Source organism: Camelus bactrianus, chromosome 25 (genome assembly GCF_048773025.1).
Source record: "Camelus bactrianus isolate YW-2024 breed Bactrian camel chromosome 25, ASM4877302v1, whole genome shotgun sequence".
NCBI lineage: Eukaryota > Metazoa > Chordata > Mammalia > Artiodactyla > Camelidae > Camelus > Camelus bactrianus.
In genome coordinates, this window is record NC_133563.1 from 25,143,068 (window position 1) to 25,168,734 (window position 25,667).

The 25,667-nt window shown below is 47.2% G+C and overlaps 1 protein-coding gene across 1 annotated transcript in view; it reads left to right on the forward strand.

Moving 5' to 3' along the window:
• Nucleotides 1-22,654, forward strand: part of ZHX2 (zinc fingers and homeoboxes 2) — a 142,597-nt gene extending 119,943 nt beyond the window's left edge. Inside the window, exons 3-4 of the mRNA XM_074353010.1 lie at nucleotides 5,800-8,546; nucleotides 21,374-22,654. Coding sequence (XP_074209111.1) covers nucleotides 6,026-8,542 — 2,517 coding nt within the window. The 5' untranslated portion in view covers nucleotides 5,800-6,025 and the 3' untranslated portion in view covers nucleotides 8,543-8,546; nucleotides 21,374-22,654. The remainder of the gene's footprint in view (nucleotides 1-5,799; nucleotides 8,547-21,373) is intronic.
• The last annotated feature ends 3,013 nt before the right edge of the window (nucleotides 22,655-25,667 follow it).

A 25,667-nucleotide genomic window follows, 5' to 3' on the forward strand; every position in this document is an offset into this window, starting at 1 on the left:
TTCAGACCCACAGGGAAGCTGGCCCAGGGCGGGACCCATGACATGGAACTAGTCTGCTGGGATACTCACCATCCAACATGGAAGGGACCATGTTGGAGTTTTAACATGCATTTTACTCATGCATTCGTTCATTTTTCATTTTTGCTAACTTTGGCCAGTGCACACCCGAACCTGAAGACTTTGCCAGAAATACGTAGCCTTCATGCCGGCACATAGCAGGCCACGTGGCACTGGTCCTAACCTCAGTGGTGGCTCACAGACTTTCAGAAAGACAGGTGCCAGCTCACTGCTGCTCTGCAGACACCCCCTGCCTTGTTGTGCCAGGATTATTCTTCCAAGGGCAGGGGTTCCTGTAGCTCCTCCAGCGGGACCCTGGGAGATGAATTCTTCAAAGGCTCAATGTTTTCTGAGCCCCCTTCCCCTTTCTCTTTCCTTCCTTCATCTTTTTTTCTTTTTATTCTGCGGTGGCTTGGATTCCTACTGGTCAAATACTACCATCTATTCTGAACCAAAATTTCTGGAACATTGAAAATCTTTCAGGATGTTTCACCATGATTTGGCTCATTTCTTGGCCTCACTTGTCAACAGATTTAAATAATTCTAGATACAGGAGTTTCTGTTAAAAAAAAAATCTCTTCTCCCCTGCACCTCTTCCTGCCTGATTTATTTGTTCTGCAAGAGAAAAGTCTCCTTTGTTCCCTCTTTTTTAAAATTGTCATTCAAATGCCCAAGCCTCTTGGCTAGTGGGCACAAACTTAGCCACATTTTGCTATGTCAGTAGTACCCCCTACAGAACCGTAGGGCCTCCTTACTCTGATCAAGTTCCTCCACTCATATAAGCCCTAGCATGCGTGCTCACACACACAGATACACACATGCAAGTGCAGACATTCATGCTTGCACAGACATGTGCATGCACAACATACATGCACACGCCACACACATGCACACACCCACATTGCTGAGCATCCATGAGATTTTCCCGTACCTCATCAGTCTGCATCAGCTGCAGTTCCCCCAGGGTAGCTCCCCTGCAGCTAGTTTAGCATTCAGCCAGTCTTCACAGAAAGCATACTGTGGACCCAGCCCTGCTCTAGGCTCTGGGGAAACCACAGTGAAGAGTTCCTGCCTTTGTGGAGTTCATATTCTAGAATAGCGCTGTCTGGTAGAATGTCCCTCAATGAGAATGATATCCTGCACTGTAAACAATAGCCACCAGCCACGTGTGGTTACTGAGCACTTGAAGTGTGGCTAGCGCACCTGAAAACTGTATTTTACATTTTATTTAATTTTAATTAAATGTGAAGAGCCGCATGTGGCTAGTGGCTGCTGTGTTAGAAGCACCATTCCAGAGGGAGAGACAAATAACCAACAAGTAGGTAGATACTCTCTCCTGCCTCCTCCTTTAACCACAAGATAGATAAATTTTGAATATTCAAAGTGCTATGCAGGGAACTATATTCAATATTTTATAATAATTTATACGGAAGAGAATCTAAAAGAGAAAATAGAGATGTAGTACTCAATCACTTTGCTGTACACTCGAAACTAACACAACATTGTAACTCAACTGCACTTCAGTTTTAAAAATACATATGTATAAAGTGCTATGATGAAAGCAAAGCAGGCTGAGGAAATAGAGAGTGAGTGGCGGAGGCATTATTTTACATGGAAAGGTGGTCAGGAAAGGCCTTTCTGTGGGAGGGTGACTTTTCCATGGAGCCATGGAAGCCCAAGGAGCTATGGGGGTGGCCGGTCTGGCAGAGGCCCTGTGATGCAAAGGATACACCTGTTCCAGCAGCCGGAGTGAGATGAGCATGGGGGGAGGGAAGCATGGACCAGAATGGTCCAGGGTTGGAGTTCACTCTGATGGGAAACCGAGGGAGGGCTTCATGCAAAAAGGTGATATGAACTGATTCCTAATTTAGAAATCTCCCTCTGCATGGCTACCATCAAAAAGAACACAAACAACAAATGTTGGTGAGGATGTGAAGAAAAGGGAACCCTCCTACACTTTTGGTGGGAATGCAAATTGGTGCAGCCACTGTGGCAAATAGTATGGAGGTTCCTCAAAAACTAAAAATAGAACTACCGTAGGACCCAGCTATTCCACTCCTGGGTATATATCCTAGAAAAACGAAAACACTAATTCAAAGAGATACGTGCACCCCCGTGTTCATAGCACATTATTGCCAAGATATGGAAGCAACCTAAGAGGAATAGATAAATAGAAGAGGTGGTACACAAATGAACTTGTTTACAAAACAGAAACAGACTCACAAACTTATGGGTACCAGGGGAAAAGGGGTGGAAAAGGATAAATTGGGAGTTCAGGACTTGAAGATACTAACTAATATATATAAAATAGCTTAACAACACATTTATACTGTATAGCACAGGGAACTATATTTAATATCTTGTAGTAACCTATAATGAAAAGTAATGTATATGTGTGTGTGTGTGTGTGTGTGTGTATATATATATGACTGAAACATTATTCTGTATACCAGAAATTGATACAACATTGTAAACTGACTATAATTCAATTAAAAATGGGGGGAGGATAAAATCAGTGTTCAACATATTGAGACATTCAGATAAAAAGAAATAAAGGACATTTCTCATAAGAAAAGAAGTGGTATAAATATAAAATGGAATACTACTCAGCCATAAAAAAGAATGAAGTTTTGCCATTTGCAGCCACATGGATGGACTTGGAGAGCACTATGCTAAGTGAAACAAGTCAAACAGAGAAAGACAAATACTGTATGCTATCACTTAAATGTGGAATCTAAAAAATACAACATACTAGTGAATACAACCAAAAAAGAAGCAGACTCACAGATAGAGAAAACAAACTAGTGGTTACCAGTGAGGAGAGGGAAAGAGGGAGGGGCAATGTAGGGGACTAAGAAGTACAAACATTAGGCATAAAACAAGCTACAGAGATACACTGTACAACACAAGGAACATGGCCAATATTTTATAATAACTACAAATGGAGCATAACCTTCCAAAATTGGGTATTTTGCAATTTTTGCAAATTTGCACACCTGTAATTTACATATTATATATTAACTGTACTTCAATTAAAAAATTAGAGACTACAAAAAATAACATTTAAGCCCTTTTCAGTATTAAAGTAAATTTCAAGCCATAAATAAAGCCCATCGAGAAGCTGGAAAAAAAATCCCCTGCTGCTCTGGAGAGAAAGGAAGCAGGGGGCCAGCAGGAGGCTTCCAGGCGGGAGACAGTCATGGCTTAGACAAGGCAGAGAGAGGTGGAGATGGTCTGACACGGGGTTCATTTTGAAGACAGAGTCAGCAAGCAGATTAATTTGGGGGTGACGCAAAGAGGCTTTTGGCCCGAGTGTACCATGGTGGAGCCATTGGTGGAGATGAAAAATTCTGGAGGGGAGACCTATGTTTGAGGGCGAAATCAAGAATCTGGTATTCAGCTGAACACATTGGTTTGGGTGTGGTCGGCAGAAAGACACAGTTCCCCTCCTCTGCTGTGCCCAGGGCCTGTCCTCATCAGTGCTCTGAGGGACCTTTACCTGCTGCTGATGGAACTGCCGAGCGTAGCAGTGCCTTAGAGTGGCCGGGTTCTGGGTTCACAAGGGAGGGGATGCCCCCTCCTGAGTCCTGCTCAGGTTTGTCACCAGAGCCCCTGAGCAGTTAAGTGGGGCCCCACACCCCACAGCTTTGCCCTTGAAGGTAAGTCCATTAATTCTGCCTTGAGCCCTCTCCTCAGTGGGACTCAAACTCAGGCCAGCGGGAGGGGCAGGAGGGGATAAGCCATCCCCTTCATCCCCTTTCTCCCTGGATGTCGGCTCTTGTTTCAAAACACTTCCTTCTCCAGCCACACAGAAATGCCCTCCTGTCCGTCAGCCCCTGCGTTTAGACACTCGTCATGGTCCAGGCCATCACTTCCCTGTTTGAGTTCTGTTAACATACCCTACCTCCTAGTAAGCAATTGCCCCCATACTCCTAAATTAGTATTTGTTTAATGCAATTCCAGTCAGCTTTCTAACAGGATTTTATTTTGCAGATGGTTCTCATTTGTGAGAGTTGATTTATGTTAATAGGTGATCAGAATAACCTAGAGGTGTTTGGCAAAGGAAGAGTGATACAGAGAAACTCACTCATCAGATTTTAAAACATGCTTTAATCAACAACAACAAAAAAAGTTAAGTGAGGCATAATGGTAAGGCTCAGTAGTTAGCCTGAGAGGAACAGAACAGGTAACCCAGAAACACCCTAGTACATATAAAAATGCATAAAAATGTAATATGTGACAAAGGTGGTTTCAAATTTGTGAGAAGAGATACACAACACATGCTACCGAGATCACTGATATCTTTCAAGAAAAATGGTTAGAATTGTATCTTGCAGTTTAAGCCAAGGTCAGTTCAAGTCCAGATGAATTAAATGTAAAAAAAAAAATAAAGCCAAAACACTCTAAGAAACCATAGAATAATATGTCTTTGATACCAAAACAGGGAATTACTTTCTAAACAGAAAATCACCATGAGAGAAGCCACAAGCAAAAAAGATTGATACATTTGCCACCTAAAAATTAAACATTTCTACCTGGAAAACATGCAAAAACACCATAGGAAAAGCTGAAAGGTAAACGACAGACTGGGGAAAACTTTGCAACAAATACAGTGAAGTACTGATAATTTTAACATAGAGAGAACACTTGTCAATTAATAATACAGCCGAGCATCACACTATTAAAAAAGGCATAAACCCACAATTCACAAAAAAAATACAAATAGCAAGTGAATCTTTGGAAACTGTTCACCCTTATTGGCAATCAAGAGAAGCACCAAAGCATATTGAAACAGTGTTCCCATGTCTAACTGGCAAGGCTTTTTAATGGTAATATTTCATGTAAACTAAGTGGGGAGTCTGGCACCCTCATGCACTGCCAGGGGAAAGGCCAAATGATGCAAAGAACTTGGCCATGTAAGTCAAGAGAATTTAAAATGTTGACATTCTTTGACCCACTGCTTTTATTTCTAAGCATTCATCCAAAGCTAGTTATCAGAAGTAAGGACTAGGGGCATTGACTGCAATTTTGACGGGAAGAGCCAAAAATTAGAAATAAATGTCCAACGAAAGTCTAATGGCTAAATACATTGTGTTTGGTATACCCCTACAGTGTAATATCCTGCAGCCATTTTTTAATCATTCTTTTGCTCAATGGTCATGAAAATGGGAACTGTTCAAGTGAAATGAAGGAAGTACAATATTTGGGGTGGTGTTTTTCACCTTTATACTTTGATGCATTTTCTGGATTTTTCTATATTGATTTCACTTTTATGATTAGAAACAAAATATTCATCTCCATTTTCTAATAATGCCCATATCAATTCCACTTGGCGACCCCAGGTAAGCATCTTGCTTCTGAGGTGCCATCCGTAAAAGCAGCTCAAGAACCCAGCCAACATTTCACCTGCGGGGTTCCTTCCACCACTCTACCCACCACATCATAAGATCTCAGTACCCTTGCTGCTTCTCTGCATCCCTTGGTCTCCAAAACATGAATGAGTAACCTGCATCCTCGTTTGCCTGCTCTGGGCCAGTTCCCACTGCCCTTCCCAGAGAACGGGAGAGAAGAAGAGTGTGATCTTTCATTTTACGTGCACCTGCAATCACGCCATCTATGCTTACCTGGGTATTTGCTTTGGGTGCCGGTTGGGAATGGGTCATGGGAGCAACTCAGAAAGAAATGCTAGTTTCTTTGGCCTCATGGGGAAACACTGACACTCTCTTTGTTCTTGTCCCACAGATATGACGCTGCCTCTTGTGTTTAGCTGTTGGGAACAGTTACAATTTTCTGTGCTGAAATCATTCTGGAAACCCCAACAGTAGACTTCAGCATTCAAGGGAAGCCAAAGCCATTGGAGGGGGCACAAAGCCAAAAGCCTTTTATCTTAGGAGTTCCAAAAATTTCACTGCCCCTTTCCTGCCCATCCCCCACCCCCAAAATAAGCCATTGCACACAGACAGGCAGCATGGCGAGCAAACGGAAATCCACAACCCCATGCATGGTCCGGACATCACAAGTACTAGAGCAGGATGTGCCCGAGGAAGGAGACAGGGCCAAAGAGAAGGGGGTCGGCACGCCCCAGCCTGAAATGGCCAAGGACACTTGGGCAGGGGAGCCGGAAAACTCTTCCAAAGAAAGTGAAGTGATAGAGGTGAAGTCCACGGGGGAAGCACAGTCCAAAAAGCTCCAAGGTGGTTACGAATGCAAATACTGCCCCTACTCCACGCAGAACCTGAACGAGTTCACGGAGCACGTCGACACGCAGCACCCCAACGTGATTCTCAACCCCCTCTACGTGTGTGCCGAATGTAACTTCACAACCAAAAAGTACGACTCTTTGTCGGACCACAACTCCAAGTACCATCCCGGGGAGACCAACTTCAAGCTGAAGCTGATCAAGCGCAACAATCAGACCGTCTTAGAGCAGTCCATCGACGCCACCAACCACATCGTGCCCATCACCACCAGCGGCCCCGGAGGCGGGGACAGCGATCCTGGGATCTCGGTGAGTAAAACTCCCATCATGAAGCCAGGGAAACCGAAAGCTGATGCCAAGAAGGTGCCCAAGAAGCCGGAGGAGGCCGCCCCCGAGAACCACGTGGAAGGGACCGCCCGCCTGGTGACAGATGCGGCTGAGATCCTCTCGAGACTCGGGAGCGTGGAGCTCCTCCAGGACACGTTGGGACATGTCATGCCCTCTGTCCAGCTCCCACCAAATATCAACCTTGTCCCCAAGGTCCCTGTCCCGCTGAACACTACCAAATACAACTCTGCCCTGGACACCAACGCCACCATGATCAACTCCTTCAACAAATTCCCTTACCCCACCCAGGCTGAGCTGTCCTGGCTGACCGCTGCTTCCAAACACCCAGAAGAGCACATCAGAATCTGGTTTGCCACCCAGCGCCTGAAGCACGGCATCAGCTGGTCCCCGGAGGAGGTGGAAGAGGCCCGGAAGAAGATGTTTAACGGCACCATCCAGTCAGTGCCCCCGACGATCACCGTGCTGCCCGCCCAGCTGGCCCCCACAAAGATGTCACAGCCCATCCTCCAGACAGCTCTTCCGTGCCAGATCCTTGGCCAGACCAGCCTCGTGCTGACTCAGGTGACCAGCGGGCCAACAACCGTCTCTTGCTCCCCCATCACGCTCGCCGTGGCTGGAGTGACCAACCATGGCCAGAAAAGACCGTTAGTGACTCCCCAAGCTGCCCCCGAGCCCAAGCGTCAACACGTCGCTCAAGTGCCAGAGCCCCCACCCAAGGTGGCCAATCCTTCGCTGACCCCCGCCAGCGACCGCAAGAAGACGAAGGAGCAGATTGCACATCTCAAGGCGAGCTTCCTCCAGAGCCAATTCCCTGATGACGCCGAGGTCTACCGACTCATCGAAGTGACCGGCCTTGCCAGGAGCGAGATCAAGAAGTGGTTCAGCGACCACCGGTATCGGTGTCAAAGGGGCATCGTCCACATCACCAGCGAATCCCTTGCCAAAGACCAGATGGCCATTGCGGCCTCCCGACATGGTCGCACATACCACGCATACCCAGACTTTGCCCCCCAGAAGTTCAAAGAGAAAACACAGGGTCAGGTGAAAATCCTGGAAGACAGCTTTCTGAAAAGCTCTTTCCCGACCCAAGCAGAACTGGACAGGCTAAGGGTGGAGACCAAGCTGAGCAGGAGAGAGATTGACTCCTGGTTCTCGGAGAGGCGGAAGCTTCGGGACAGCATGGAACAGGCTGTCCTGGATTCCATGGGGTCCGGCAAGAAAGGCCAAGATGCGGCAGCCCCCAATGGTGCTCTGTCTCGACTTGACCAGCTCTCCGGGGCCCAGTTAGCCAGTTCTCTGCCCAGCCCATCACCAGCAATTACACAGAGTCAAGAACAGGTTCATCTCCTGAGAAGCACGTTTGCCAGAACCCAGTGGCCGACCCCCCAGGAGTATGACCAGCTCGCTGCCAAGACCGGCCTGGTCCGAACTGAAATCGTGCGTTGGTTCAAGGAGAACAGATGTTTGCTAAAAACTGGAACCTTAAAGTGGATGGAGCAGTACCAGCAGCCTCACATGGCGGATGATCACGGCTACGACGCCCTGTCGAGGAAGGCGGCCAAAACTGTCATCGTCGAGAGCCCAAAGAACGGGAGTGAGGTGGGTCAGCAGTATTACAAGGACCCCAAAAAGTTCTGCGAGGAGGGCTTGGAGAAGCTGGTACCCAGGGTGAAAGCGGGCGGTGAGCCAGCAAAAGACAGTTTGCTGGCAAAGCCCTTGGAGGCCGCCTCAGACAGGTTGGAGGGCAACAGCCGGGATGGCCGGGGCTGCGACAAGCAGGAGGAGTCAGGCGTCGTGGACTGGGTGGAGGTGACGGTCGGAGAGGAGGACGCCAGCTCAGACAGGTCGGACAGCTGGAGTCAGACCGCGGCAGACGGCGCGGCGGAAGTGGCCGACTCGGATTCCGACAGCGTCCCTGCCGAGGCGGGCCAGGCCTAGACAGGTAATCCCACCTGTTCCCCAGGGAACCAGTGGAGGGTGCTGGGTTTCTTCCTTTTTGTTGCCAGAGTCGATTGTAGGGTACAGAGATACTGACACAGATGATGGGTTCTTCTTAAAAGTTCTTTTAAAGTAAAGGAAGAAAAATAGGGGCTGGTAGATTTTATGTCCTTATTTGCAAGGTGGTACCCACAGCATCACTACCTGTGGCCTTTCGAGGTCTGTCCATCCTAAAATCTAGTAGTGCTATAACACAACACCTGTTTTGTGTTCACTGCTGTTAGAAACAAACGTGGAAGGATATGTCTTCCTTTTTCTATTTTTTTTTCTTTTCAGTTTTTTTGTTTGTTTGTTTTGTTTTTAAGACTGAGTGTCCAAGTTTACTGAATAGAAATCTGGGATTCTTTCCTTTAACCTGAAAGGTTTGAAAGTATCCGGCATTGGCCTTGTGGCTAAAGGAAGGCATGCCCTTGTGTCTCGTTAAGTAACCCCGCTGGTGGCTTTGCCGATGGGCTCCCCAGAACCCCCTTCAAATCTGGAAGAGACTGGTGTAAATTAGGTCTGTGGAGCCACAAAAGCCTGGGAAGGGAGGTTACCATGGTTACTAATGGCCATGTCATCCACATAATGGGACATGCCACCCAAGCCCTTGGTGTTTGTGCTTCACAAGAGGTCTGTGCAAATCCAGGCCTGAAGCACAGCAGCTTTCTTGACAGTCAGTTTAGAAAGCTCGGGGGGATAGTAGAGAGAGGGATACAGGAGCGAAGGGTCCACCTTGGCCAAAGCCAAAGTATTCCAAGGGCAGCTTAGAACCAGGAGGGAGGTGCGTAATTTACAGTCTGCCTGGGTTGGCTTCTCCAGAGGTCACTTAAAAGACAATGAAACACCACCCCCGCCCCCCGCATGTCATCTTTAAAAATAATGAAAGGTAAGAGCCTCCAGGATGATTGATAAGGTCCCCAAGGGAGCCCTGGAAATTACCATACCTCTTTATTTATGAACTCCAACAACTCTGGCTGGCCACGTTGCTCATTACTTATTCAGTAATAAAATGAGGCACCTGGCAAATAAAGAAAGTCCTCTAGAAACTGTTTTAGCCTGTTTACGTCAGCTGTTAACAGAGCAATTTAATGAGCAGCCAATCACAGAACGCCAGCAGCTCTTTCTCCTCAGACCACGTTTCAGGAGGAAGTAGTAATGGGCTGGGGGTGAGGATGTAGCCCCGAGGGGAGGGGCAGAGACTGTCCGGATCACCAAGAGCACCAGCTGCCTGCCTCCGGCTCGCTGCCTGTTTCATCCTCCCTCTGGCCGCTTTCCTGCTTCCTACAAGACCCTACCTGCCAGTCCAGCCCAGCCCATATCTCCCTTGTTGAAATGAGGGAGCAAATTTTTTTTGGTCCAGATTCTACCTGAAAGCTCCTTGTTTGCCCTGTCTTCTGTCCTAGACGTTTTCTGATGCATAAACATAAGTCTATGTGATTGCTTTTTCCTCCTACCACACTGCAGACAATTGGGTTCAATTCAGCACATACGTTCTGAGCACCTACTATGTGCTGGTAAGTGTGCCCGGCCCCAGAGGTAACAGGATGAAGATGACGACAGAGTCTTCATTCACATGCAGCTCAGTGGGACCAACGGGAGTGGACACTGCTCTTCCCTCTATTGGCCAGGGTGATCCGTGGCGTGCTGGAGAGGAGCACGAGGTGGGGCACCCAGGCTGAGGGGTCAGGGAAGGCTTCCTGGAGGAAGGGACAGCTGACTCAGGGGCTAGCTGATGGGAAGGAGTCAGCCCAGTGCACAGACAAGGAAGAGAGTGTTTCAGGTAGAAGGAACACAAGCAAAAGTCAAGAGACAAGAAAAGGAATGGTGCAGCTAAGGAACCAAAAGAGGTTTGGTGTAGCCAGAAAGTTGAGTCTGGGGCTCAGCAAACATGAGAAGAAGCAAACTCCAAAAAGAAAACCTGATGGTTTCCACAGCAGGCAAAAGCTGTTCTGAACCGGTTGTTTCTGAAGAGTTTGGCTGTAAGGATGCTCAGTGTTCCTGTCCCCAGAGTGAGCTCTGGATGCACCTCACTGAGTGGGAGCTTTCTAGGGGTGGCCGCTCCCCAGAGGCTCCTGAGGCCACCTGTCCCCATCTCTTCCCTCCCAAACCATCCCAACACCAGTAGTTGACAGCACCCTTCTGGGTCAGCTGCCACTGTGCTTGACCCCCAGGTGAGGCCCAAGAGAAAGAGAAGTAGGGAACAATGCTAACACCATAGAGAGAAGCTTTGGGGAGGAAGGGAGGAAGGATGAAGGATCAGTGCCTCTGAGCAGCAGAGGTGAGCTAGCTGCTCTGGCCACAGGGGATCCAGCCCAGTTCTCCTAGCGACCCTGAGAGGTAAGCGTCTCTACATTTCTATAAACCCAGATGCCGAGACTCAGAAACCAAGGAACTCGTTCACATTCTCCCAGCCAGCACCTCGGTTTCACTCCAGAGCCCTTATTCTTTCTCTGCCTCTTTATTTCTGAAATTCCCCATTTCTGGTTGACACACACCACCCACCCTGCCCACCTCCATGGCAGGAGATATGTAGAGTTTTTAGAGTTGACTTTTGAATTAACATCAGATAATTCAGAGATGTAGAAACTAGCCATCTCCCCCCCAAAACCAGGAAGACCCAGGAACTCCTTTTATGTTTAGGATAAATGCCACAAATGTGTGCTAGAAAATATTCCTAAACAAGATGCTGAGATCTGCTGAACACCTGGCAACATCCAATATCCCTAACTGGCCTCCTGATATGTTCCAGGCACCGTTGCATTGAGGAAGGGACTGCAGTCTGCAATCTGGCCACATCCGAAAGTGCCCCCAAGTCCTGGCAGATGCACCCCTTTAAGGAAGCTTTTGACCTAGAAGGGGGAAAAAAACCTCTCCAAATTACTTCACAGCTTTTATGAACCAACACATGGGTCTCTTGAAATTCATAAATATTCTATTTCTTTATTTCAACACATTTATTTAGGAAACTACAGTTGAGCTCAGTTGCCAAACATATAATAATCCTGGAAATAATGCATGGTTTTGATTTCATAAAAGGCATGATGTGATGCACGAGAGGTGGGGAGGGGAGGGAGAGAACTTGGGTGAGCAGCTGAGAGCCGCCTGGAGGATGGGGTTTCCTCTGTGGGACTGAAGCAGTGCCCCTCCCCCGGCTCTGCCCCCACCAGTTCCTCTGGCTGAAGCTTTGCAAGGCTTAGGACAGTGGATGACTGTGTTCCAGACTCACCCTGTGCCTGAAGTTAGACACAAAGATAAGGAATCCCTTCCAAGCCTTGAATTGGGTCATCTTGATTCTCTCTGCGTCCAATTATCGAGCCATCCAGTGAGAAACTTAACCGGGTAATAGGCTGAAAAATAAACTCTTCCTTTCCTAAAAATGAGTCAAAATACTTTAGCCGGAGACTGTCAGATATATGCCTAGATATTTGGCCAGACAGAATACCCCAGCTCTACTACCATGAGGAATTTCTACTTACTTCAATATGCCATGTGCTCAGCATTCTTCCAAGCACATTTATCATTTAAACTTCACAGCAACCCTAAGAGAGAGGTTTGGCTCTTTCCCCATCTTACAGAGGGCAAAATGGAGGCTCAGAGATGCTTGCCCTGGGTTCCTCAGCTAGCAGCTGGTGGAGCCTGGAGACGCCCTCTCATCTATCAGGTCAGTGCCTGACCCAGCCACCATGGCCACCACCTCACCAACAGAGGCACCACCATCACCGCCCAAGCCGAACCAGAAGGCTGTGGTCATTTCTTAATTCTACATGGAAGTAGAAACTAATACACAACTGTTCGTTCGCCACTTTGCTGCCTCCTGATTTCTGACAATTTCCGACTCCTGATAATTAGGGGCAGCTTTGGGGAAGAGGCAAATTCTGTGAAATGTCAGAAAAAATACTTTCCATAGTTCAGGTTGCTTAAAATATTCAAAGCTGCCAAGTGTTGGATCCTGGCTACAATTTAGGATCCAGGATAGGTGTACCCCCATAATCTGTTCATATTAGCTGTCCAAATACAGGTGTGTGAATGGATGGATAGGTGAACATGTAATCAACTATTTCCCCATCTCTCCTCTACCAGACCCTTGAAGGCAGGCACTGTGTCCCACTCATCTCTGAAAGCCCTACAGCTTCATCCAGAGCAGATGCTCAGTAACAGTTTCTGGAACCAACCTGAGATAACAAATTAACAAAGATAGCTGGTGCCTAGTTATCCAGGATCTAGTATTTCAGTCCTTTTCTCCTCCTCACTTTTTTTCTGTCACTCATTAGTCCCATTAGATGACAACCATTGGCGGGGAGGATTTGTGGACAGTTTGCTTTACATGTGTGAATAGCTGAAGGGAAAGGTCTGTTGGAGAATCGACCACCAGCTATTTCCTGGGTGATGCTCCTCAGAGACTGTCCATTAGCCTCACTACCCTGGTACCTCGTGGGGAGTTAACTGCTATCCCTTCCTGTTGCCTAATTCTGGAGCTTCTCAAGTAGGAATTCTCATTTTGCTCTGGGCAGCTTGTAGCAACTTAGGAACTTAATGAAATCAAAGCCCTTCACTTTTCTGAGGAAGGATGCCAGCCCCAAGGAGAGGAAGTAACTAGTCCAGAGACATTCATAGTAGGTGCCTTGGCTCACGCACCCATCAGTATTTGTGGAATGACAGCAGTGTGCCAGGCTCTGGGAGGCAACAGTGCCCAGCATGTCCCTGTCCTCATGAAGCCCGTAGTCTAGTGGGGAATGAAGTATTGATCAAATAGTCTTTCATCAAACAAAAAGGAAAAGTTGCCAGGTGACAAGATTTTTTGAAGGACCAGTGCCTGGAACTGTGAGAATATAGAGTAGGGGAATTTGACCTGATTTAAGGGGTTGGGTAAGGCTTCTCTGAACAGGGGGTGGATGAATTGAAATCCAGAAGGTAAGAAGGAGTTGGCTAGATGGACAGGAGAGAAGAGGCACTCCAGGCAGAAAGAACAACAAAGACCCGGAGACAGGAGGGAGCTTGGTGCGTCGGGGAGCCTGAAAGGTGGTCGTTATGGCTATGACGTGGCTGAGTTCACACTTCATAGAAGTGCAGGAGTTAAAAGCCAGAGTGCTAAGGGGACTCACATGTCACCAAATTCTCCCTTGAAACTCCTCTAACTCACCAATAAAGACTGTACGTGATTTTGTGTGCATGACCCTACAGAGAAAGTTGGAGAGCCTCTGAGGGACTCAAAGAAGGAACAAAAGGAAAGTAATCTTCAGACGTCTGGGTGTTCAGACTTTGCTGTCCTAGTGGTAAATGGAAGATGAGTGGTAGGAAATTCTAGAGCACCCACATGCCTACACATTTTACTTTATTCTTTTTAATGATTAAACTTCTACGACCTTAATACTTACTGTATTAGTCAGCTAGGGCTGCCATAACAGCATACCACAGACCGGGGACTCGAGAGAGAATAACAATGTAGTCCATGAGATAGAAAACCAAGCACTGTGATGGTGATTTGTTATCTCAATAATGTTTCTGAGTCAAACTTTCTTTTATTGGGAGGGGGCACGGTCCAGTTTGAGTTAGAATTAAGAAAAGGAAAACATGGTGACACAGAGAAAGACTCAGTAATTTCCCAGGGGACAGGGGAAACTTCATACCATCCCAGATTGTCCCCACGTTAGGCCTTGGGCATCTCTGAACATCTGGCTGAAGCTCTTTCCCGGCAGCGGTTTGGGGAGCCTCTGGGGTTGGGGAAGTCGCCGAGACTTGTAAGCCAGGTAAATCTCCCTGCTCGCAGAGAGGTTCAGAGGCAGAAGGAATCAGAGGGGCCACTGGCTCTTCCTGTCCCTTCTCCATCAGTGGATATTATCCCGTGGAGTTCAAAGAATTTGAGCAAATGGAATCATATTTTAAACTCACTAGGCAGGCTCCTGATGTGGTTTTGCATGTGGGTTTGGGTTTGAATCCCAGCTCCACCTCTTTCCAGCTCAGTGACCTTGAACCAGTTACCTTTCTGTGCCTCATTCTCTTCAGCTATAAAATGAAGAAAAGAACGTCTTTGGAGAGTTGTTAACACATGGAAAGCACCCGAGCGGGGTGGACACAGGTGCTTCATAAATGTTACCCCTTGTCATAGCCCCAGGCCCGCTACCCCTGCCCTGAGATGCAGATGCAATTAACACCCCAAAGCATGAGCTGGTGCCAGCGGGGCCCCAACCGAAACAGTCAACTTGGAAAGGCAAGATGGCCAAGTTCTCCGTATGGAGAATGTGCAGCTTCTCGTTGGTGTCCGTTGAGCAGATGCTGGTGCTAACACCAGGCCCCTATTTTGGAGCTTTCATTTATCTCATGTAGTCCTGACAACATGCAAAAACACATCAGGAGCCTGCCTAGTGAGTTTAAAATATGATTCCATTTGCTCAAATTCTTTGAACTCCACGGGATAATATCCACTGATGGAGAAGGGACAGGAAGAGCCAGTGGCCCCTCTGATTCCTTCTGCCTCTGAACCTCTCTGCGAGCAGGGAGATTTACCTGGCTTACAAGTCTCGGCGACTTCCCCAACCCCAGAGGCTCCCCAAACCGCTGCCGGGAAAGAGCTTCAGCCAGATGTTCAGAGATGCCCAAGGCCTAACGTGGGGACAATCTGGGATGGTATGAAGTTTCCCCTGTCCCCTGGGAAATTACTGAGTCTTTCTCTGTGTCACCATGTTTTCCTTTTCTTAATTCTAACTCAAACTGGACCGTGCCCCCTCCCAATAAAAGAAAGTTTGACTCAGAAATATTATTGAGATAACAAATCACCATCACAGTGCTTGGTTTTCTATCTCATGGACTACAGTGTTATTCTCTCTCGAGTCCACAGGGCCTAAGGGAAACCCCTACAGGGCAAACAGAAGAGAAATAGGAACAGAAAGCTATCAGCTGGGAAGAGAACTCTAATTGTCTCACGCTTCCCTGAAGGTAAAGTAATAGGGAAGCAGAGTTTGCTAAAGAACTAGATGGTACTTCACAGCACTCCAAGTTGTCCCAAAGATAGAAAAGGAGGCAGCGGGAGGCAGGGGGCCCCCTGTCGTGGGCAGTGTTCAGGGAGAGACTGCACATCCACTTGGTGGAAATGTTCGAATAGTGGCCGTAAGGAAAGGGGCCCAGTGATCTTGCAGTTAGCTTTCCCCAAAGCTGAGATCTGGTGCTCTGGTATTAAGTAACCCCGCTAGCTGTCGGTTCTCTGCAGTGGGGAATGCCCTGACCAAGTGGTAAGATTCAGGATAGAAGCCCAGGGGATTAGCAAGAGGCCACATAGTCAAAATCACTGTAAAACCCTTAGAAGAAAAAAAAACAAACCTGAAATGTGAACTCTGCCACCAGTCTTGCATAACCAGCCACCTCTAAGAGCACCAAGCTCTCTTCCCATTTTTATGCATTAACAAACATCTGGGTGTCCTCGGTGAGCCAGGCATAGTGCTGGGAGAGGGCACGGCGGGGTCAGCCATGAACACCATGGGCTCACGTCCTTGTGGGCCTCGCAGGACGTACAATTACTCATGCAATTTGAAGACATCATGATAACAGCTCTGCTGCAGAAGCCCCAGCTCAGGGACATTTAACGGTGAACTAAGGGCGTCTGGGAGCAAGGTCTTCCAGGGAAGTGGCCAACAGCCAGGAAGTGCTACCCAAAGGGAAGGCCATGGGGCCGAGCTGTGTCCAAGATGGAGAAACCACCCCTGCCCTCTGTGTCCAGCATCTTCCCAGCCTCACTCCAAGAGTGCTGCCAGCCCCTGCAGCAAGCCCTACCCACAGCTAAGCAGCCTGGGAGAGGTCGAAGGAGAACTGAAGTCCAGCAGTTCCCAGGGCGCTTCCAGGGCCCAGAGCCATCCACAGACATCTGGGATCATTGCAGAAGCCAAAAACAAGTGGCTCTGTCTCCCCTTCTCCAGGTCACCCTTTGGCCTTGCAGTCTGGTTTCTTTTTGTTGTTGTTGTTTTTTAAAGGGCCTGGTTCAGCATTTTGTTTTCTTTACTAATACATATGGTTGGAGGATTATACATGCTCATGCCCATAAGACAGGGAAAAACATGTTGCCATAAAGGAAATTGAAGATGATTCAAAGAAATGGAAAGATAGCCCATGCTCTTGAATTGGAAGAATTAATATTGTTAAAATGGCCATACCACCCAAAGCAATCTACAGATTTAATGTGGTCTGTGTCAAAATACCCAGAACTCGAACAAATAATCCTAAAATTTATATGGAACCACAAAAGACTCAGAATTTCCAAAGCAACCCTGAGGAAAAAGAACAAAGGTGAAAGCATAACCCTTCCAGACTTCAGACTACACTACAAAGCTACAGTAATCAAAATAGCATGGTATTGGCACAAAAACACTCACAGATCAATGGAACAGAATAGAGAGCCCAGAAATAAACCCACACACCTACAGCCAATTAATCTATGACAAAGGAGGCAAGAATATGCAATGGGAAAAAGACAGTCTCTTCAGCAAGTTGTATTGGGAAAGCTAGACAGCCTCATGTAAATCAATGAAATTAGAACACTCCCTCACACCATCTGCAAAATAAACTCAAAATTGTTTAAAAATCTAAATGTAAGACATGACACCATAAAACTCCTAGAAGAGAACATAGGCAAAACATTCTCAGACATAAGTCATAGCAGTATTTTCTTAGGTCAGTCTCCCAAGGCAAAAGAAATAAAAGCAAAAATAAACAAATGGGACCTAGTCAAACTTAAAAGCTCTTGCAAAGCAAAAGAAACCATCAACAAAATGAAAAGACTTCCTCCTGATTGGGAAAAAATATTTTCAAGTGATGCAACCAACAAGGGGTTAATACCTAAAATCATACAACTCAATATCAAGAAAACAAACAACCCAATCAAAACATGGGCAGAAGACCTAAATAGACATTTCTAAAAAAAAGATGGCCAACAGACACATGAAAAGATGCTTAACATCACTAATTATTAACGAAATGCAAATCAAACCACAATGAGGTATCACCTCACACCCGTCAGAATGGCCATCATCAAGAAGTCTACAAATAATAAATGCTGGAGAAGGTGTGAAGAAAAGGGAACCCTCCTTCGCTGTTGGTGGGGATGTAAATTGGTGCAGCCACTATGGAAAGCAGTATGGAGGTTCCCTAAAAAAGTAAAACTAGAGCTACCATATGATCCAGCAATTCTACTCCTGGGCATATATCTAGAAAAGATGAAAAGTGTAATTCAGAAAGATACATGCACCTCAATGGTCATAGCAGCATTATTTACAATAGCCAAGACATGGAAATAACCCACCTGCCCATCAACAGATGATGGGCTTAAGAAAATGTGGCATATGTATATTACTCACCACTATATATATGTATATATATATACACACACACACACATATATAGTGGAATATTACTCAGCAGTTAAAAGAATGAGCTATTACCATTTGCAGCAACATGGATGGACCTAGAGATGATCATATTTAGTGAAGTAAGTCAGAGAAAGATAAATATTACAGGGTATCACTTATATGTGGAGTCAAAAAAATCATACAAATAAATACAAAGCAGAAACAGATTCACTGACATAGAAAAACTTATGATTACCAGAGGGGAAAGGGAGTGGGGAGGGATAAGTTAGGAGTGTGGGATTAACAGATACAAACTACCATTTGTAAAATAGGTAAATAACAAGGATTTACTGTATAGCACAGGAAACTATATTCAATATATTGTAATAACCTATAATGGAAAATAATGTGAAAAAATTATAACTAAATCATTTTGCTGTACACCTGAAACTAACATATTACAAATCAACTATACGTCAATAAAAAAAAAAAAAAAAACACTGCCAGATGGAAAACCACCTTAATATTGAGGCTTATCTTAAAAAGCGAGTTTTTGCCAATCTCTTAAAGAAAGAAGGTTCAGTTTTGCATATAATATAAGAGAGAATACGTAAATACTCACACATGCAGGTGAGCTCACTTACACCTAAGGTCCTAATTTTGCATCCCGCTTTCCTCCAGAGAAAATGAAGCAGGACTTCTGTAGCAGCTGTATGCTTTACACACCAACTCTTTTACCCTCCCAGCAGCCCGGTGGTTATGAATTATCAAAGTGAGGCTTGGGGAGGTTAAGGAACTGACCTCAGCACAACAGCTCAGAAGCAGCTGACCCTGGACCCAGCTTTCTCTGACGCCACACCTCTTTCCACTCTGCTCCACGGCCAGGACCCACAGTCCTGTGCTGACCTGGCATTCTTCAGTCTGGTTGGGAGGAAGAAACAGCCACTCTTTACCCACCTTGGGCTGTGTTTCCTGGAGCCTTGAGAATTTTTCGGATGGACATCCAACCAGAGGCAGCCTCCTTTCCAAAGGCGTTGAAAGACCCGGTTTGCTGGGGGAAACCGTGCTCTTCGGGGAGCACAGCAGGAGGCTGGCTGTGGTACGTGTGCCCATCCTGGGATGCATATGGGTCCACAGGGGATCGGCGATGAGGCACGTGGCCCTCTCCAAGTGCCTGGGACCGCCAGCCCCTGTCTTTGAAGCAGACCTGCTCCCTCCTGTCCCCAGGCGGCTCTGTGCAAGGCGAGCTGTGCATGCTGGGCAAGGAGACTATATTTGGGGCAGGCGTGGGGAAGAGCAATTAAAGTTGGATCGGCCGCAGCTGATTCCAGGTTCTACCACTTACGACTTGGCTGACGTCATTTCATCTCACTGTGCCCCGTCTCTTCACTGCAGAGTGGGCCTGACAGTTGCCTGCCTCGCAGGTCACCGTAAGGAGTAAATGAGGTGGTCCACGTTAGCACTTAGCCCTGGGCCCGGCTCATAAGAAGCATGAGATACATTTCAGCTCCTCTCACTGTTGTCACAACCAGGATTATTATTGTTTTTGACTCTGCCTCTGAGCAGTCATGTGACTTGAGGAAATCACTTTTCCTCCCTGAGCTGCTTTATTTTCCCTTAAGAAATGAGTGATGTTGGCAGCATCACCTGTAAGGATGCTGTAGCTCTTAACAGTTCAGTGACTTTGGCTGGATGACTTTTGGGTGGTACCAGATCCCAAGGACACCCCTGGAATCAGATTTCACCCACAGAGATTTCTTCTACAAGTTGGTTTCTTACATCCAGTATTCAGCCTTATTGTCGGGAGCATCCAGGGAACGTGGGTACATTTAACACTCAGACTTTGGGAGTGAATGACAGTATAGATGATCTGATGATGCCTTTGGCTGAGAAGTTTAGTCTTCTTGCTCTTGGTTCCCTGCACACACACACACACACAAAAACAGAAACTAAAAAAATCTGCTCAGGGCCTCCTTTAGCTGTTTTCTCGGCCAGAGAAGTGGCCAAGCAGTAACACAACCTTTCCAGCACGGAGGCAAAGAAAAAGCCAGTGGCTTCAGGAATCTACAGATCTGATAAACTTCCAGCCTGTCATGGAATATTAGCTGCGTCCTTTACAGCCCTGAGCCCTCCCCCTGGATTCCTTGCTCAGGATCCTTGGATCCCGGGAGCCCACAAAGGAAACGGAGGTCTGTCAGTTTCCTAAGGCTGCCACAGAGTACCACAAACTGGGTGGCTTACACAGCAGGAATTTATTCTCTCGCTGTCTGGAGGCTGGAAGTCTGGTGTTGGCAGGGTGGGTTCCTTCTGAGGGTTTGGGGTGAGGGGGGGTCCGTTCCTTGCCTCTCTCCTAGCTTCTGGTGGTTTGCTGACAACTCTCAGTGTTCCCTGGCTCTTAGATCCATCGCCTCAGTTTCTGCCTTCTTCCCATGGTGTTCTCCCTGCATGTGTCTGTCTCTGTGTCCAAATTTCCCCTGTTTATAAGGACACCAGTCATATGGGATTAGGTCCCACCCTAATGACCTCATTTGAACTTGATAATCTCTGTAAAGGAATTCCAAATAGGGTTACATTCTGAGAGCTTCAACATATCTTTTGGGGCTGGGGAAGACACATTTCAACCCATAACAAGGTCTTTGGATCATTTTCACTACTTCAAAGCACATAAAAATTAAACACTTCTCCACGCTGACTCTTAAGAAACACTGTTAAGAGCACAGACTCTAGAAGTTGACTGGGTTGGAATTTTGGCTCTGCCACTTTGTAGCTGTGTGATCTTGGGCAAGTTTTTTGACCTCTCTGTGCTCAGTTTCTTCACCTGTAAAATGGGAACAATTGTATCTACACCTCTGAGGACAGAAACATTAAAAATACACTTAAAACTTCTCATCTTATTATGATTACCATCATATATCCTATCATGTTTGGAAAAGGCTCCATCTGATAAATACAACAAAAGCACGTATAGTACTTACCACATGCCGGGCACTATTTTAAATGCTGATTCATAGATCGGCTACTTCACCAGGTGGATGCTGTTACCATCTGTTTTACAGAAGTGAAAACTAAGCCTTAGTGAGATTAAGTGATGTGTGTATGACGCCATGGCCAGTAAATAGTGAAGTCAGGACTCGAATCCAGGTTTGTCTGATTTCAGGGACTCTTAGGAACCACTGTGACTGGCTGCCTGTCCAGGAATAAAACAAGTGTCTTGTAATGACAAATCCCCTCCTCCACTTGCCCAGAAAGTTGTCCTGGTTTAGGTGCTTCTCATATTGTCAGACTGCACTCCAGAAATACATTCGTTTCTTTAAAACAGGCCCCACACTTGCAGGGCGTTCGTCTCTCCTCCAAGCCCCCGGGAGAGCCAGCAAGCGGCAACCCCGGATGCCTTCCACCCAGGGAATGACGGTCAGCTCCCTGACATCTTGTCTCTGGTTTTGTGTTGTCCTTCTAGGGAAGCCCATCAGAACTGCTGTGCTGATGAAAGGGACGCTCTGTCTTTGAAGAAAGAGAACTTCCCTCCCCGGCTGTGGGCCACCCTGGCCAGAGACTCCAAGCGGACTTAGCCCACGTGCGCCTGCAGTGACGGGAACCCCAGCTGCCTGCACACGCACGCACCTCCCCGAGGCCCGGTGGGAATTGTTCATAGTGCCAAAGTCCTACTACTGCGTTTTCCAAGGGTCCTTGTAAATAGTTTGCGCCTCTGCCCAGGCCCCCACCTCTTGCTGTACTGGAACCGATTTGTACAATGTGGGGATTTTGTTACCTTTTTAATCGAGGGCAACTTCCTTTTCCAGCACTACCATTGTAAGGTTTTTTCCAGGAGGGAGGGCTGATCACATGTGCTTTTTTTTTTCCGCCCCTCTTTTTTATTTTTATTAATTTGGGGGGAGAGGGTGATGTTAGCTTAGTGCCATGATATCTACTGGATTTTAGGTAGGGAGAGTTCATTTTTAAAGGTAGTTTGAAATTTGGGAGATTTCTTCAGGATTAAGGGCTGGGATTCAGGCATCTGTCTTAACTCAGAGAGGGGTTTACAGAGGGCAGAGCTTCCAAATCAAATCCATTTCCAGTTCTCCCCAAGGTGCCTTTGGGGTCCCTGTTTAGCTACGCACAGGGCTTTCTGAACTGCCACCAGGCCACTCTGGTTTTTCCACTGGCCTGGCCCCTGAGGTCAGACCTTGGGCCATGCTGGCCCCGGGAGAGCTGGGTGGCAGGCAGCGACCTCTAAGCACCTTTGCAGTGACCAGCAGAAAAGGGGGGCTCCCAAATGTGTTAGCATTATCATTACTTTTGTGAAATTAAAACAAAGAGATCGTCCTATCCAGATGGTACAAAGATGAACAGCTTTGGTTTTCATTTCTGTTCCTGCCTTTTCTCAGTGTGGTATTTGATAAGAGTTCAGCTTGAAGCTTCACCATGAATTGATTTTTTTTTTGTTTGTTTGTGTGTGTGTTTGTTTTGGGCCAATTTTAGATTCCTGAGTGCACTTTTTTTTTTCCTCAGTTAGTCCTAACTTCTAAAGAAGAAAAACCAAGAGACGTATCTGGTGTAAATGTTGCAGTATGAATTGTGTTTGCAGTCCCTTCCCCCTCCACCACCACCTACCACCCCCCATTTGAGTACACTGCACAAATAAAATGATAGGGAGTTTGAAAAATAAACCAATTTTTCTAACTTGTTGCTCACTTGTTGTAACTCAATAAAGCAAAGACTAAACATTTTTATAACCTTTTCCTCTGCTTCTGGTTCTTCATTGCTACCTCGCTCCCAAGGGCATAGCAGGGGGGGTTCCAACTCACTCACCCCTGTTGCAAATGCTTTATGATCACATTTCTCATTTTCCATCCTGGTGAGGCCCGACAGCACAGGTAAAAACAGGTAGGGAATGTTGATGTGGGAATCTCCGTCACATCTCTGACACCGAGCAGTAAGGGACAGACCCGCCATTCGCAAACAGATTCATAAAATACTGCAAAGAGCACGAGCGCGGGTGTGGGGGTAAGACCTGCAGGCCACGCCCAGCACCTCCGCTGGCTCTCAGGTGTCCTCAGGTAAGTCACTTGCCTCCTGGGCTGCTGGGGACTGGGACTCTGCCGTTTCTCCCAGAAGGCTGGCTTTTGTGTCTCTGCCCAGAAGAGGTTTAAAGAGCCTCTCACTGCTCAAGGTGATTCGTCTAGACCGGCACCTTTCAAACTTGAGCAGACAGCAGAATCACCGGGAAGGCTGGTTAAAGTTTCTGACTGAGTAACTCTGGGTGGAGCAGAGAATGTACATTGCTCCCAGGTGAGGCTGATGCTGCTGGTTTGGGAATCCAGCTTGGGAATCTCTGGTCTCGGTGTTTCATTTTTCACAGGGACTGATAGACTTTCGGCCAGTTTATCCATTTCTTGAGCTCCAAACCCTCCCCTACCACCTCCCCTCGAAAACACCAGAAATTCAACCTACACTTTTCTTATTCCTCAAAAAAGTGACAAATGGCAGTAGCTGGCTCATTTCCTGATCCCTGCCTGCACTGCCTTTCCTGTCTGCACTCCAAGCACTGGACCATCCACAGACCTCATCTCCCCGTGCTGTCCTGTCCTTCCAGCCCAGTAATGGGCTTCAGACCATCCCGGCCTCTTGGCAGACACCTGCCTTCTCCTGTTAATTCCCACCCTTGCCCTTTCCGCTTGCCACTCTCAAGCAATTTATGTAAATTCTCCCAGCAAAGCAGCATGAGATGCTATCAAATGCCTGAAGAAACTAAAGGAAAAACCTAGCCGGAACTTTCGTCTTTTTATTTTAATCTCTGCCCCAGAAAGGAAGCCTGGCTAATTGTTTGAAATGGAAATACACAGGGAAGACGGTAGTGGTCTTTAAAGCACCCCGCAAAATATGTCAAGCTGTATCTTCTCCAGTGTTAATGATTAAAGTGGGGCAAAAACTCAGAGAGAGCTGCTTAAAGGAAATAGCTGGGCCAGATTCTTAGTGAGATGGAAGAGCTGTGGAGTGGCGTGAACATCTGCTGGTGGTGTCTGCCCCGTACCTCGTTGCCCTACCATCTCTTCCTTTAGGGTTCACTTGTCTCCCCTTCTGTTCACCTGATTCTGGGGAGGCTGCCCATCACTGTGACCCGTCCCCCCCGGCACACAGGCTGGCCAAGGCACTCCAGCCCCCTAATCACAGAGCCACATGCAGTGTGATGCAGGAGCACTCCGATGCTGGGAGAAGTCTCCTTTTTTCCATTGAGATGACAAGTGTGATATTAGCTTGGAGCCGCCAGCATCCAGATCTGCTGCTGGAGAGAGGAAGCCAGTCTGTAGGTAGAAGGAATGAGGCCAAAAAAATCAAGAAAAGAAAAGAGGCAGAGGAGCAATGAAAGGAGAAAGAGATGGTGGTGGTGGTGGTGGTGACGACAATGGTGACATCGTTTGAATCCTTGGATCCTGCCACTCCTAAGGCCAGCTCCATATCTTTCCAATTTCATCAAAACCAACATATTTCTCTTTTTGACTTAAGCAAAAAACCTTTTGAGTTGGGTTTCTGTCGCTAGAGATTCAGCATTCTGATGGGTTGATAAGATTATGAGATGAAAACCAAAGGAAAGACAATAAATGCAACTAGCCCCATGTGGCTAGGGGCTACCACACAGGATGCTCATTTCTAAGTCCTCGCTACTCAAGTGTGTTCCCTAGATCAGTAACAGCAGCATCCCCAGGGTGCTCACTAGGAATGCAGAATCTCTAGCCCCTACCCCAGACCCCTTGAATCAGAATCTGCACTTTAACACCATCCTCAGGTGACTCACCTGTTCCATTCAAGTTTACTAAACGCTGCTCTGAATGCTTTGAAGGGCTCTTCCCCAGCCTCCTCTGGCACACTGGGGGGCGGGGGGTGGGGAGTGGGATCTGACCCACCCCGAGCCTGTTTTCAGAGTGTAGACTCCAAGCGCTTGAGGAGCACGAAGACAGAGGCAGCAACAGGATGGTGGTCACATGGTCCCTGAGTTGTGGTGCACTGGTCCTTCCAGACCACCTGGTGCACAGCCACTTCTAACCAACGTCGCGCAGAAATGACAGCCCTCACTGGCCTGCCACAGTGCAATCTGGAGAGAGCCAGGAGAGGCGTCAGTTCCCTCCTACTGATTCCTGAAAGCTCTCGCCTGGAGCACCTCACAGCTGGATGTACTTACAGTGTAGCGGCACCATCATTACCCCTGGGGGCTGATCAATTAAAAAAATGAATTAAGAAAAAAGACATCCAAGCACATCCCATGCAAGCTGATGTCCTGTGGAGTGTAGGCAGCACACTGCCTTGGACTTTGAGAAAGGGAGACGACAAAGATCTCCATCAGTAACTCTCCCCAAAACAACCCCCCAAAGCATTACAGACTGCCTCAGTCTGGATCCTTGAAAAAAGAGACAGAACACTTTAACTAGGTAATTTAAGGGCAATGTGTTAAAAGGATGTTTACAAAGGTGTGGGCAGGGCTTGGGAAGCCAACAAGGGAGCATGTAGGGAGCTTGGCCTGATGGGGTAAGGAATGGGGCAGTTACTGGAGTCTGTAAAGGACAGAGGTACAGAGTGGGCTGCCTGAAAGGAGATGTGGCAATCCAGCAGGGAGAGAATCGGGGGAACAAATGTCCCGACATCATTCTCCTCCCGTCCTCTTCCTCCTCCCACTGCCTCCCAATGGCCAGACCCGAGCAGAAGTCACAGGGCAAGGGGATTTGTTTGTCCAGTCCATTGGGGTCTGCCTTCTGGCA